This window comes from Perca fluviatilis, chromosome 22 (assembly GCF_010015445.1).
Source record: "Perca fluviatilis chromosome 22, GENO_Pfluv_1.0, whole genome shotgun sequence".
NCBI lineage: Eukaryota > Metazoa > Chordata > Actinopteri > Perciformes > Percidae > Perca > Perca fluviatilis.
Genome location: NC_053133.1, coordinates 28,309,206 through 28,323,081, shown reverse-complemented (window position 1 = coordinate 28,323,081; position 13,876 = coordinate 28,309,206). Strand labels below are relative to the sequence as shown.

The 13,876-nt window shown below is 42.2% G+C and overlaps 2 protein-coding genes and 1 pseudogene across 2 annotated transcripts in view; 2 read left to right on the top strand and 1 right to left on the bottom strand.

Annotated features, from left to right (window-relative positions):
- LOC120552569 (NLR family CARD domain-containing protein 3-like) overlaps nucleotides 1-13,876 on the top strand; it is a 1,238,648-nt gene that overhangs the window by 173,939 nt on the left and 1,050,833 nt on the right. The window lies entirely within an intron of this gene.
- The window catches only part of LOC120552576, a 501,282-nt pseudogene that overhangs the window by 354,901 nt on the left and 132,505 nt on the right, over nucleotides 1-13,876 (bottom strand).
- LOC120552567 (NACHT, LRR and PYD domains-containing protein 12-like) overlaps nucleotides 1-13,876 on the top strand; it is a 52,314-nt gene that overhangs the window by 32,566 nt on the left and 5,872 nt on the right. The window contains exon 10 of the mRNA XM_039790736.1: nucleotides 12,469-12,645. Within this exon, the coding sequence (XP_039646670.1) occupies nucleotides 12,469-12,645 (177 nt within the window). The remainder of the gene's footprint in view (nucleotides 1-12,468; nucleotides 12,646-13,876) is intronic.

Here is a 13,876-nt window from a genome sequence, read left to right as displayed (position 1 = left end):
GACACACACACACAAAAACAAACACACACAGACACACAAACCCACACACACACACACACATAGACACACACAAACAAACACACACACAAAGATACATATAGACACACACACACACACAAACAAACACACACACACACACACAAACATATAGAAACACACACACACACAAACATAGAGACACACAAACACACGCACACACAAACAGAGACACACACACACACACACACATATAGACACACACACACACACAAACACACACACACATACATATAAACACACCAACACACACAGACACACACACACAGACAAACACGCACAAAACACACACATAGAGACACACACACACACACACACAGACACACACACACACACACACACACACATACACTGAGACAAAGCACACACACACACACACACACAACAAGAGACACACATACATATAGACACACACACACACAAAAACATAAACACACACACAAACAACACACACACATAGAACAACACACACAAACACAACACACACACACATACACAGAGACAAACACACACACAGACACACACATACACAGAGACACAATACATATAGACACACACACACACACACACACACACACACACACACACACAACACACACAAAAGAGACACACACAAACACACACACACACACACATACACAGAGACAAGCACACACACACAGACACACACATACACAGAGACACACATACACACACACACACACACACACACAAACATAGAGACACACACCTACATACATATAGACACACACACACACATAAAGAGACACACACACACATATACACACACCTACATACATATAGACCAGGGATGTAAACAGTTAATCGACTATCGATTAATTGTTGTTAAGAATTTACTCGATTAAATTAAATTAATCGTCGGTTAACTGAACATTGCAATCTAAGACAGTTTTCCACAGGACGTAGGCCTAATTGAACGTAACACGAGATTCCGCGGTGACGAGACCCGACACAAACTTGAGGCGGTCAAAACGAGCGGTGTGGGAGCTTTTCAAATTAATTAATGATGACAAAAGACGGCCAATGTAAACTCTGGCGGTTTTACGTTTAAGTTCAGCAGCTCTACGAAGTTCGCTAAGATACCACCTTCATAACTTGCATGCAGCCATGTTGCAGCGAGAAGTCTGTCGCCTTCACAACCTACAATCGCTGCTGTGGTGGGAAGGCGAGTCTGTGACCACAGGAAAGCGGAGGGCATTACTCAGAGGATTTCGCGACATGATCGAAAAAGATATGATGCCAATTAGCACCACTGGGGGATGGGGATTTCGGAGTTATTACACTACATGGAGCCAGGATATAATATCCCTTTCGCGGCGACCATTACTACCCACTTGGAAGCACGCTACAAAAACAAAAAGGCTGAGCTAAAAACACAGTTAGCCGTGGCTAATGTGGCTCTGACGACGGATTGTTGGACGGCACTGACTACAGAGAGTTACATAACAATCACTTGCCACTACATTGGAAACGACTGCAGGTAAAGTCAGCAATGCTTCTCACGTTAGAGAGACCTACAGCTGATAATTTAGCTGACAATCTCAACCAGGCTGTGCATAATTTATTTTGTTAAACTACATAAATGCCATTATCTGTACCGTATCCCAACTGGTACAATAAAACATCAACTGAGCAATATAACATGCATTTGTATTCAGTATATAAGCAATATTTTGCTCTTTATGTTAAAGACACTATTGATACCGTCAGAAATTTACATTCTCAGGAATAAAGCCGCGTATCAATTAATCGTTAATCAATCGATAAAGTCAGTCAACTAATGATTAATGAATTAATCGATAATTTGCATCCCTAATATAGACACAGACACATACACACACACATAGAGACACACATACACACTAGGGCTTTGACTTTTGCCCCAAAATCATATTCGAAGTTCGTTTTGTTTATTAATTTATTTTTAATAAATATTTGAATATATTTGATTATTTATTAAAAATATTTTGACCATTTAATGCCTTCAGTAAGACCTATATTGGTATCAAACGTACGTTGTATATGTTGTGCCCGGTGTCCACCAGAGGGCAGTGTATGTATGTCAATGGGCAGGCAATTATGTTTTCAGAAGAAAAACACACCGTCACGACAATCTTTTCATTGTAAGTCAGACCCTGGTTTAAACACAAACAGTATGCTTTCCACAGGTTTTATCCACGCTTATCAAAAATAAATAACAATGAGCCAGTCAGGCTAAGTACTGAACAGACAAAATAAATAAAGGTAGGCCTTATTTGGTAGACCTATTCAAAACCAGCACATCCTACCAACCATTACGGCCCATTAACAGATTTTTTCGCTTTTTATTCTTTGCTGGGGGGAGGGTCGCCCAACATTTTTTACCCTGGGAGGGGGGCGTCACCCAACTTTTGTATTCATGAAAAGAACAACATTTCAAGTGGCTTGTTTGGTGCATATTTTTCCATGTAGTAGTCTCGGCCCCGCCATCAGCACCCTAGCAGATGGGTCTGACCGCATACATGGAGTTTGCTGGGGGCAAGAGGACCACTGCCCACCCTGGAGGCTGAAACGGGTAATTGCATTGTTTAAAAAATGAGTGGAATAATTGTTTGGCATGATGACCAGATATTTTATAAATATTTTAAATAACACAAAACAACTAAATGGTGGCAGGTAATACATCTGATTTCATATACTGCTTTAGTAAAAATAATATTAGCCTACCTGGCTGACGATGGGAGCAGCAGGATGCAAAACCCGAAAATGACTGTTGCACTGGACATCTTGCCATGCCAACGTTGCCATAAAGGTTTCCTAAATGCCATGTATACACATTTGATGTCACCTTGCGCTTTTGTGTAGATTTGGACTTTTCTACGTTTATTCCACTTTGTTTAAACGGTGAAGTGGAGAGGCCTCATTCACCTGTTTGGAGCTGGCTGGTGAATGTGACGCGTATATGCCTGACTCTATTTGTGGATCTACTGATCGCTGTGGATTACTTTTTTTTTTCGTGTCATTGAATTACGGCAACATTTTTTCTTAACGTGTAGGCTATTAACGTTTTATGGAGTTATTGCCCTGCGTTTGTAGAGGCATGTCAACAGACTGTAGGTCGAACACTGATTGTTCACTGTTACATTTTAGTTGAATTATTCCGCCACTGTCTGTCTATTGCGTTCCAAGATAGCCGTGCCGCGATTGGCGATTGATTATTACCCATGTGTGCTTTGGTGAATGGTCTCAATGTTTTATTGTTTTATTTCATGTGAATACTAGTTATAGATAGTTAGTTGTAATACTAGAGGAGTAACTTAGTATTTGAAGTAATTCAGTAATGCAGGAAGTGTGCATTTAGTTTCCATGCTTATTGTGTTTCCCCAACAACCTTAGTGAGTAAATCTACTGAAATGCCCCCGCCCACCATAACAGAGGAGTAGGATGCATCAGATGAGAATGCAGAGGTTTAGTCACGTACGTCATTGCTGTAAAAAAATAATGGGATTCTGTATAGATTTGCCAAATGCAAACCAGTACAGAAGGTATCATAAATTATTAGGGGAAGGTCATGCCTTTTTTCCAAATCAGGAGGGTCATAGAAAAATTATTAGTGGCAATGAAATTAGTTGACGAAAGGTCCTGAAACTCCTCCAGTGACCCCTTAAATAAATAACCAACAGTCCCTTACCTCCTGCCAAGTTTTGGCAGTACACATCCCCAAAGAGGTCCCCCATCAGAGCATTCTTTTCCTTGCGCTTCTGTAGCTCCGTAGTCATGGCGTTCTCATCTTGGCCTTCCTCTTCGCCGGTCTCCTCGATGAGCTCTGCAAGCTCCCTCTGAACCTTATCTCGCACTGCCTGCCGTGACTCTTGTTCTAAATGAACCAGCCGGTGAAAACGCGGGTCGAGGTAGCTGGCTGTGTTCAGTAGCAAGAATGTATCTTTGTCGGGGCCATATCGCGCCTTCAGATCAGTTGACATCATTGTTTTCATCTCTTTCAGTCCTGCCGGGTCATCGGTGGAGGGCTTGAGTTGTGTCAGAAGCACACACTGTAGGGGGAGGACCGCTGATGCTGTTGGGTAGTTTTCTGTTGACAGCGCCTGGGTGGCTACTTTGAACGCCTTCAACATGTCTTTCACCTGCGGGACAAACACACAATTAATAACAAGCTTATCCTAGCGCCACTACCTTAGATAGCTAGCTAACATGCTAGCTAGTAAGCACAGTTAGGCTATGTGCCACTTAACGTTACACAAAACACAAACTTAGCTTAGCTAACGTTAACTCGGCTTATGTGTTACTACGTTTGCAAACAGTAATGTTAACAACATTAGGGACATAATATTATTAGACCCAACATAATTAGCCAACGTTACTGACCTTCTCCATCAGGGTCCACTCCACACTGCTGAGCTCCAGATGGCTGAGTTTCTTCTCCATTATCACCGCTGCAACAGCGGCTTGTTGATCAGCTGCCCGACAGATCGTATCGTAGGTACTATTCCAGCTGGTGGGGCAGTCGTTGATGAGCTGGATTGGTTTGAGACCAAGGAGTTTCTGCTTGGACTCCAGGAGGTAGCTGTCTGTAGGGGAATGCTTGAAATGCTGAGCGGCAGCCTTCAGGCGACTGACTGTTGTTGCAACGGAACGCTCTGCAAGCCCTTTTCTCGCTGCCAGGTTAATTGTGTGAGCCATGCACGGGATATCCGTGATCCCCAAGTACCTCTCTACAGCATTACGTAGTTGGTCGCATTGTCTGTTGTGATGGCAAGCACAGACTCGCGCTCCACGCGGAACTCTCGTAAAACACTGTCGATGCATGTGGAGACATTCGCTGCTGTGTGAGCGGTTTGAAGCTCAGACGTGTCCAGTACGACATTCCTCATCTCCCATCTCCTCGTCGATGAAATGGGCTGTGACCGTAACATAGGACTCAGTAGCCAAAGAACTCCACCCATCAGTGGTCAGTGTGAGTTTCTCTCCACGCAGCATTTCCCTTATGCCACCTTTGGTTGTGTCGTACAGCTTCGTTATTTTACCATTCATGGTCCTGTAGCAGGGGATTTGTAATCTTGGCTCTAGCTCGTGGACGAAAGCTTGAAACCCACTCCCATAGATCACGTTAATGGGCCTCATATCTTCGTAAACGAACCGTGTCAGCAAATCTGTCGCCTCGTGAAGGCGATAGCATGGAGTCGATTCTGGCCTGCCTCGCCCCCAATCCCTCCCCCTCCTCCTTTTCCAGCTTGCCGGGATGTAGTGTTGACAGGTGGGCTCTCAAGTTGCTGGTCGTCACGAGGTATGTGAGTTTGGTCCTACATATTTTACATGTCGCTTTGTCCTTACTCGTGATTTTTCCCTGTTTCTTTGGGAACCCAAAGTAGCGCCACACGTTGCTTTTCAAATAGTCAGGAGTGTAGATTTCTAACTCCTCCTCAGGCGTGGTTGTTGTAGATGTTGGCGCGGCCATTGTTTTGGTAAATAGACGCTAACCAGGATGCTAACGTTGCCTACAGGAGCCAAGATGACCAATAATAGCCTTGCTAATGAGCTCACGATTCACAACTTCACCAGGTGTGAAAATGCCTCGGAATCTGAATTGAAAACAACGTTTACAGCAAACACAATTACAAAAAAATAATACCCAACAGGTTTGAATATTAAGGGCTGCCTAATATTCGTTAGAATATCCTTTTATTTTATATATATGTATATTCAAATTATATTTGAATATCGAAGTTCGGAGTCAAAGCCCTAACACACACACACATAGAGACACACACACACACACAAACACACACAAACGCACACACAAACATACACACAGAGACACACATACATATAGACACACACACACACACACACATAGAGACACACACACACACACACACACACACACACATACATATAGACACACACACACACACACACACACACACACACACACACACACGTTAAAGGAGCAGAGAGTGAATCATGTTTCCAAATGCAGATGTTTGAAGTCTCTTTATTCTGATCTGTCACCAACAACAGGGGATACCTCAACATGTGTCTGATGCTTCCTGTCAGGAAGTGATGTCACTTTGTGTTCTGACAGTAAACAGGATCCTAAATGATGCACTGCAGACATGTTAGTACGGGGAGGTAATAGATTACATTTCAGATGAAGAGAAGCTGCATCTCTCTTTGCTCAGTGCACATCTGATCAGTTCTAAAGATGACTGAGGATGAAGAGAGCTCTCAGTCAGTCAGCTGGGTGGTGATGAAGATGACAGTGGTGATGAAGATAGCCTCAGTCTGTGGTTTGAAATGAGAGCAGCAGAAGTGCTGTCCATGTTTCTGTCTTTACTTAGTTTATTTTTTATTATATAAAGTCTTTTTCATTTATTTACATTTGTCAATTTGCTTTAATTCTAACCTAAATTAAAGCTGCGAGCAGCGATGGACGGGCCCTCGCGCATCTGCACGCGTCGGGTACACCGGCGGACGCCGCTCCTTGCGACCGTGCATTTGCGCGAAACTCAGACGCAGCAAATCGTCACCAATGAAAAGGGAACTCACTGCCGAGTTCAACGATACCTCACACAAGACTCAACGTCATACGGTTCATTAGCTGTGAAAAGGGGCGTGGCTAAAGCATAGGGGGCGGGTCAAAACATCACCAATGAAGAAGGAAATCTCTGCTGAGTTCAATGATATGTCACACAAGGGTCTACATCAAACGGCTCATTAATCATAAAAGGGGGCGTGGCCTAAACATAGGGGGTGGGCCAAACCATCACCTATGAAGAAGGAAGTCTCTGCTGAGTTCAACGATACCTCACACAAGACTCTACCTTAAACGGTTCAAATGTTATGAAAGGGGGCGTGGCCTGAGTAAGTGGGCGTGGTCATATTATAGGGGCCGGCTCAGTATCACATGTAGACCACACATTCTGAGTTTCATGCAAATCGGATGATGTTTGTCATATAAGGCGCATTTCCTGTTGCCAGCGGGGGGCGCTATGACCAAAAGTCAATTTTGGCCTGTAGGTGTCCTCAGGCCTGGACCCTTGTCAATCGTGAAATTTCGGGCGAATAAATGACGTATACTCAAGTTACAACAATTTCTTTTTTATCGCTAAACATTCAAAATGGCCGTACGCCCACCGTCTGACCGAAAAGTTTTTCTTTTAATAACTTTTCATCGTTAAGGTGTTGGGATGGTACAGACCAAGTTTGAAGTCCATCGGATGAAATCTCTAGGAGGAGTTCGTTAAAGTATAGCACCTTGACTTTTAGGCCTACTTCCTGTTGCCACTAGGGGGGCGCTATTGACGTTAAGTAAATATCGGCCTTTATTTGTCCTCAGGGTCGGACTCTTATGAATCCTGAAAAGTTTCGAGCCAGTTGGACAATGTTAAATTCTTTTAAACCAAGTTTCGTGAGTCTACATTAAACGCACTGCAGGGGCTCAATTTTTTTAACTTTCTAGGGGGCGCTAGCGAGCCATTTTTGTGTGCCTAATCGCGAAACCCTTAAAATACGTACATTTTTCACCAGACTTGAGGCGACTGCCAAATTTGGTGAGTTTTTGAATATGTTAAGCCCCTCAAAAAGGCAATTACTTTGCAGAAAATAATAATTCCTTCAGTTTCAATAGGGCCTTCGCCGCTGTCGGCGCTCCGGCCCTAATTACACAGTTTACATTTTAAGAGTCAGAGGGATGAAATTAAAGTCACAAAAGTACATTTGTTTCATGTAATACTTCTTTTTTGAAATATATGTGGAAAGAAATGAAAACATGATAGCATTAATATTAAAACTCATGTTGTCCTCGGGTCAATTTTGACCTGTTTTCAAAGTTTTTTTATATCAGAAAATACTGGACGTCAATAAAGCGCCGAAAATGTAAAAAAAAAAAACACTCCAAAGGGCGCCCAGATAGCTCAGCTGGTAGAGCGGCGCCCATATATAGAGGTTTAGTCCTCGACCCAGCGGGCCGGGTTAGTCTCTGACCTGCGGCCCTTTGCTGCATGCCATCCCCCCTCTCTCCTTTAATGTCTTCATCTGTCCTGTCAAAATAAAGGCCGAAAATGCCCCAAAAATAATCTTTAAAGCCAGATTGTGTAAGGTTTGTAGTTGTTCATTATCAAACTCTGAGTTACCCTTCACCAACTCGTCCTTTTTTATGAATATTAATCACCACCATCAATTCCAAGTATTCCTATTGGCTTTAAATTTTATATTTTCTCTTGGATGAACTGGGGTAGACGCTCCATAGTCATGCTCCATATATCTAGAAATACATTAGCCTGTAAGGGACATACAGGACATACTGGTCCGCCTTTCACGTTTTAGACTCACAGCTGCTGCTAATGCTGCTAATGCTGCTAATGCTGCTAATGCTGCTAATGCTACTAATGCTGCTAATGCTGCTAATGCTGCTAATGCTGCTAATGCTGCTAATGCTGCTAATGCTACTAATGCTGCTAATGGGTATCGTAGCTTCCCGGCCCCAGTGGCAAGTTTGAAGGAAACACGGAGGACCACACGTATTCAAAATCCAAATTTCAGGAACAGGAGTCTTCTTCTTCTTCTTCTTCTTCTTCTTCTTCTTCTTCTTCTTCTTCTTCTTCTTCTTCTTGCCCAGAATAAGAAAACGGAGATTGAAAAGAGCGAGAGAGCGGCGTCATCAGAAAAAAGAGTGACCACTGGAGCAGCTTTGGAGGCCCACACCAGATCCCAACTAGTTACTGATCCTCTGACCGCTGCATCTCCTTTTCTTTCCTCTCCGGTCCGTGGGGGCGTGCCCCCTCGTGGTGTGAAGCGTCCACGCCACTCTCCGACATGCACTCCAACAACCACGGCTGATAGACGGCTGGAGCAGCTCTGCTGCTGAGGACCTCTGGTTACACAGGACACCCCCCACGCGGGAAGGAATGTCTTCCACAGCTCTTCATTGGCCCACTTCACATAGACGGAGCAGATGGTGGTGACAGATCTCCCAGAGTTCATTGGCTCCCACATGGCCCAAGGCTCTCAGTGGAGAATGTCCAAACTCCCCCTGTTCAGTCTCTCTCACCATGACAGTCCTTTTCCTCTCAGTGTCAGCGGCTTCACTTCTCAGTGTCGGCTAAACCCCCCCCGCTCCGTCTCGCTACTGCTTTAAAAGGGAGCGCTTGATTAGACAACTGGCTACAGGTGGGACAATCAGTCCCTCCCTGCCTGATCTCAACACTAGATGGGAGAAATTCTTACACAATGTAACCTTAAAAAAAGAAAAAAACACGCCAAAACATTAACAAAAAAACAATGAAAAAAACAATAACACAAAAAAGCGTCAACACATTAAAAACGTAAGAAGAACATTGGGAAAAAGCGGGAAAAAAATCATGAAAAGTGATTAAAATGTTGAAAAAAAGTGACTAAAAACACTAAAATGTAAAATAATAAACTTTATGTAACAGTGACTGAAACATTGAGACAACAAAAGTGTTTTTTTCATGGTTGACATGAATACAACACAAGGGTTAATATTAAAACTGCTCTGCACATAGAACTAATAACTCATTTTAAACAATACTCATTTTAGGGAAAGATCATTGATTAGGACATAGTAATGTTGAGCTACACATTTAAAACATCAACACATCTGATTGGATTATAAATAGATTTGTATCTTTCTTCAGATGTGAGAGCTGTGGTCTGTCAGAGATCAGCTGTTCTCCTCTGGTCTCAGTGAGGTCAGAGTCCTGAGTCAACCAGACCATTGGTTCTTATCATCTCCTCCCAAATCAAGATCCCAAGAGACTTTTCTTTCTCTAAAGTGGGCTTTGCTTTCTCTTTTACACACTAACCTAACACACACACACACACACACACACACACACACACACACACACACACACACACACACACACACACACGCAACACATACACAGATCAGCACTCTGTCTCACTCACTCTCGGTCTCTCTCCCTCTATCTCTCCCTCTCTCTCACTCTCTCACTCTGTCTCTGTTTCTCTCTCTCCCTCTCTCTCCCTCTCTCTCCCTCTCTCTCCCTCTCTCACTCTCTCTCCCTCTCTCATTAACATTAACTTCCACTCCTCCCTTTTCAGCCAAAGTGTACAACAGTTTGTTTGTGGAAATAATCAGCCTTCTCCTACCGATGCTGTCGGTGCTCTGGTCCTAATAAATCAACTAAAATAATTAAAGGTGTATTGTTCTCTGACTAGTCTGGTATATATAGCTAGTCTATATCCTCGACCTTCTACTTCCAGGGAATGCTGCCGGAAAATTCCGCCTTATGTCCTTTATTTCGACCGGATGTCCGTCTCCTTCCTCTGTCTCTGTGTTGGCGTTCTAACCTCCGGCTGATTTGTGAGGACTATGGGTAACTGCTCCTCAGATCTCTGCAGGGTAAATCCAGACAGCTAGCTAGACTATCTGTCCAATCTGAGTTTTCTGTTGCATGACTAAAACTACTTTTGAACGTCCACATGTTCCACCAAAACAAGTTCCTTCCTGAGACTATTTAGCAGAGGCACCGTGGCTCCGTCTGGAGCTTAGCCCCGCCCACGATGATTGTGATTGGTTTAAAGAAATGCCAATAAACCAGAGCATGTTGCTCTCCCATCCAGTAATGCTGTGTGGACTAGCCAGACCTTCGTCCGCGGGGCTGTGGAGGAGGGTCTGGCTATAAGAGACTATGGTGACACTAAACTGCAGACATCAGGCTGATATTTATCAGGTGAAATCCCCTTCACAACTGATGACATTAAAACTGGTTCAAATTAAGTTTTTAGAGTCATCTCAAATTTTTTCTCGAGGTTTACCAGTTTTAAGTAAACGCAACATTTATTCCCGTCTGTTTGGTTTCTCTGACAACAGCCGTGACCATAGAGCTAGCTTTATCAGCAGACTGCTGGACGTCCCGCTGTAGGAATCCTCTACAGTGACATACAGACACACTTTACACCGTTTAACTGTCAGCGTTTTAACCGTGTTTAATCCAGTTATTACTGTAGCTAACGCTAGGCTAACGTTACTCACTGCCAAGTGTAACGTGTTGACATGCAGCGATGCTTCTGTTCCTCTAACGTCTGTTTCGGAGCATCAGAGAGCAGCGCAGATATTTAGGAGGCTCCGTAATGAGGCACCGAAACCAGATTTTAACATGCAGCGTTAGCGTGAACAGGAAGTGGCGTTGCCTGGATCTTTTCACGGCAAACACGCTTGTGGAAAGCGGTCGCACAACAGCTGAAATGTTGTGTTGAGCCAGAACGTAGTGTTTAAACTTTAAGGAGACTTCCAAATAAAATACTGGCGTCTTTTGAAATAAGATTTTCCAGTTTTGAAAGTTTAGATTTTTTTTTGTATATTAAAAAAAAAACACAAATATTGAACAGGTGGTTGCCAAAGGGGACAACTGACTCAATCTGGTTGACAAGGGCAACCGGGCAACCATTACTTTGGAGCCCTGCAAACACACACACACACATACACACTAAGTGAAACAAATCATTCAAACATTATTGTAAATAGAACAAGTAGAACTTTGTAGCGTCTCTGACTTGAATTAGTTCACCAGTTTGATATCTGATGAACTTTTAAAGCCAACATTTCCTGTGATCTGCTGTCATGGTTGGTCACTCTGACCTCAACTAAGGATGTTAAATATCTCTGTAACTTAGTTAGCATGGCCTTATGAATGATGACAGGTATGATGAGGTCTTTTAGGACCTTTACTAAGGACAGAGGGAGTCGGATGCTGTACAGGTTGGAAAGCCTCTTGAGCTAAATCTGTCATCTGTGATATTGGGCTGTATAAATAAAATGGACTTGACTATGAATGTAGGGAAAGTCAGATTTGAACTGTTAGATTAGTTTCTATGATTAGTGTCCATGTGAGGATAGTGGTGTTTTCTAGAGCTGTACAGTAAGTGAACTAATTAAAGAGCAGATGTGTTCAGAAGACTCATCTCTACCTGAAACATTAGGATGGTAGTGAAGATAAGCTACACTTCATTCACAAGACAATGAAACATGTTGATTTATAATAAACTTTAATAAGATGATCCTGTTTAACCTGTCAATATTACAGCTTACTGTGTGTAATTATTGTAAATGTATTGCATTTAGTAAACACGTCTAATTCATGTCAATGCAGCAGAGTAATGTTGAGCTACAGATTTAAAACATTAATATAACTGAATAACACTAAATAATTCACTCCAGAGTCTTTATTGAAGTGGCAGCATATTATCATTAATATTAATTAGAGCTCTTTTTCACTTTTTATATTTTACAGTTTTTATCCTGATCCTGTTGTGTTCGGGTGTTTCTGTTTTCTAAACCTTCTTCAGCTCTGAAAAGATTATTAAACATTGAATGATTTAAAGCAGGAACATTGTCTTCTAAAGTTACATCATTTATTCTTTATTCAGATTGTGGAGTTGCGGTTTGTCAGAGATCAGCTGTGCTGCTCTGGTCTCAGCTCTGAAGTCCAACCCCTCCCATCTGATGCAGCTGTACCTGGGTAACAACAAGGAGCTGAAGGATTCAGGAGTGAAGCTGCTGTGTGGTTTTCTGGAAAGACCAAACTGTGGACTGGTGACTCTGAGGTCAGTTCACTGACTCTCTGTTACTATTATAGATCTAATATGTTACTAATATGTATATAACTTACATCCATAAAGTTATAAATGTTCTTTTTGTTCATATTTTAGTTTCTTGTAGGGAATCTAGTCTACAGTCACAAGAGACTTGTGTTTCTTAAGGCAAGACACTACAGGTGAATAGGGTAAACTTTTTAACTTACAGATATCACCATGAAACTTTACCAGTTGATTACTCACATGAAGAGGAGAAAAAAATGTATTGCAAGTTTTCTGTCATTGTATGTTTAAATATGCTAATCAGGCTATATCTAATTAAATATGCGCTAATTTGCATATATTTTGACATGACGAATCTGACCATTGAAGAAAACAAGGTTCAAAATTATTTTTGCATTTTGTTGATATATTTAATGAAAAGATTTAACCAAAGGGGATTATGACTATCTCCTTCTGTTACCCAGTAAATCAGAAAATACTGCCAATAGCCTCAAAAAATAGATTTACGCCCTATTTTTAGGCATAAAATGTCACATAAATCAGGCCAAGAATGACATATCAACAAATCCCTATGGACAAACCTTCACAATGTAGTTAATAATTCGACTGGAAAGTTTGGTGTATATAGGTGCTACAGAAGTGGAAAACCGTCACGCAGAGTGTGAGAAAAAACTCATTTTGAGAAAACGGCCTTTAAAGATTTTTATGGCAAAATTCCACTAATTTCTATTGAAAGCCATGAATTACAGACAAAATATACTTTAGGTCCAAGTACAATCCATGTATCACACTGTTTAACATCCAAAACTCATTATTGCTTCATCCATCACTGATCATAACATCCAAAACAACACATCAACATGGCCTTCATAGGAAGACCATTACATCACTAACTTCAAACTGACAGAACTCAACCATTACACAGCCTAGTTCCCCCAAGTTAGTTTACAGTCTACATATCCATGCCAGTACCATATGTAGGGTCCTCCTCCATCTCCTGCTGGTGTCGTCTCACTTTTTTGGCCGTGCTTACACTCTTAAGGCTCAACTTTGCACTGGTGGAATGGACACTATTGGCTTTTGAGATGCAGCCTCAACCCTGCTTTTCCCCATAAAGACTTGTATTGGATGTTGGGCCCATATGACCAAGTTGAGACATGCGTTGGCATTCTGAGTGCCTCCATGCTGCACTGTCACTGGACATCCGGTGATACACAGGGATGAGCTTCTTATGAAT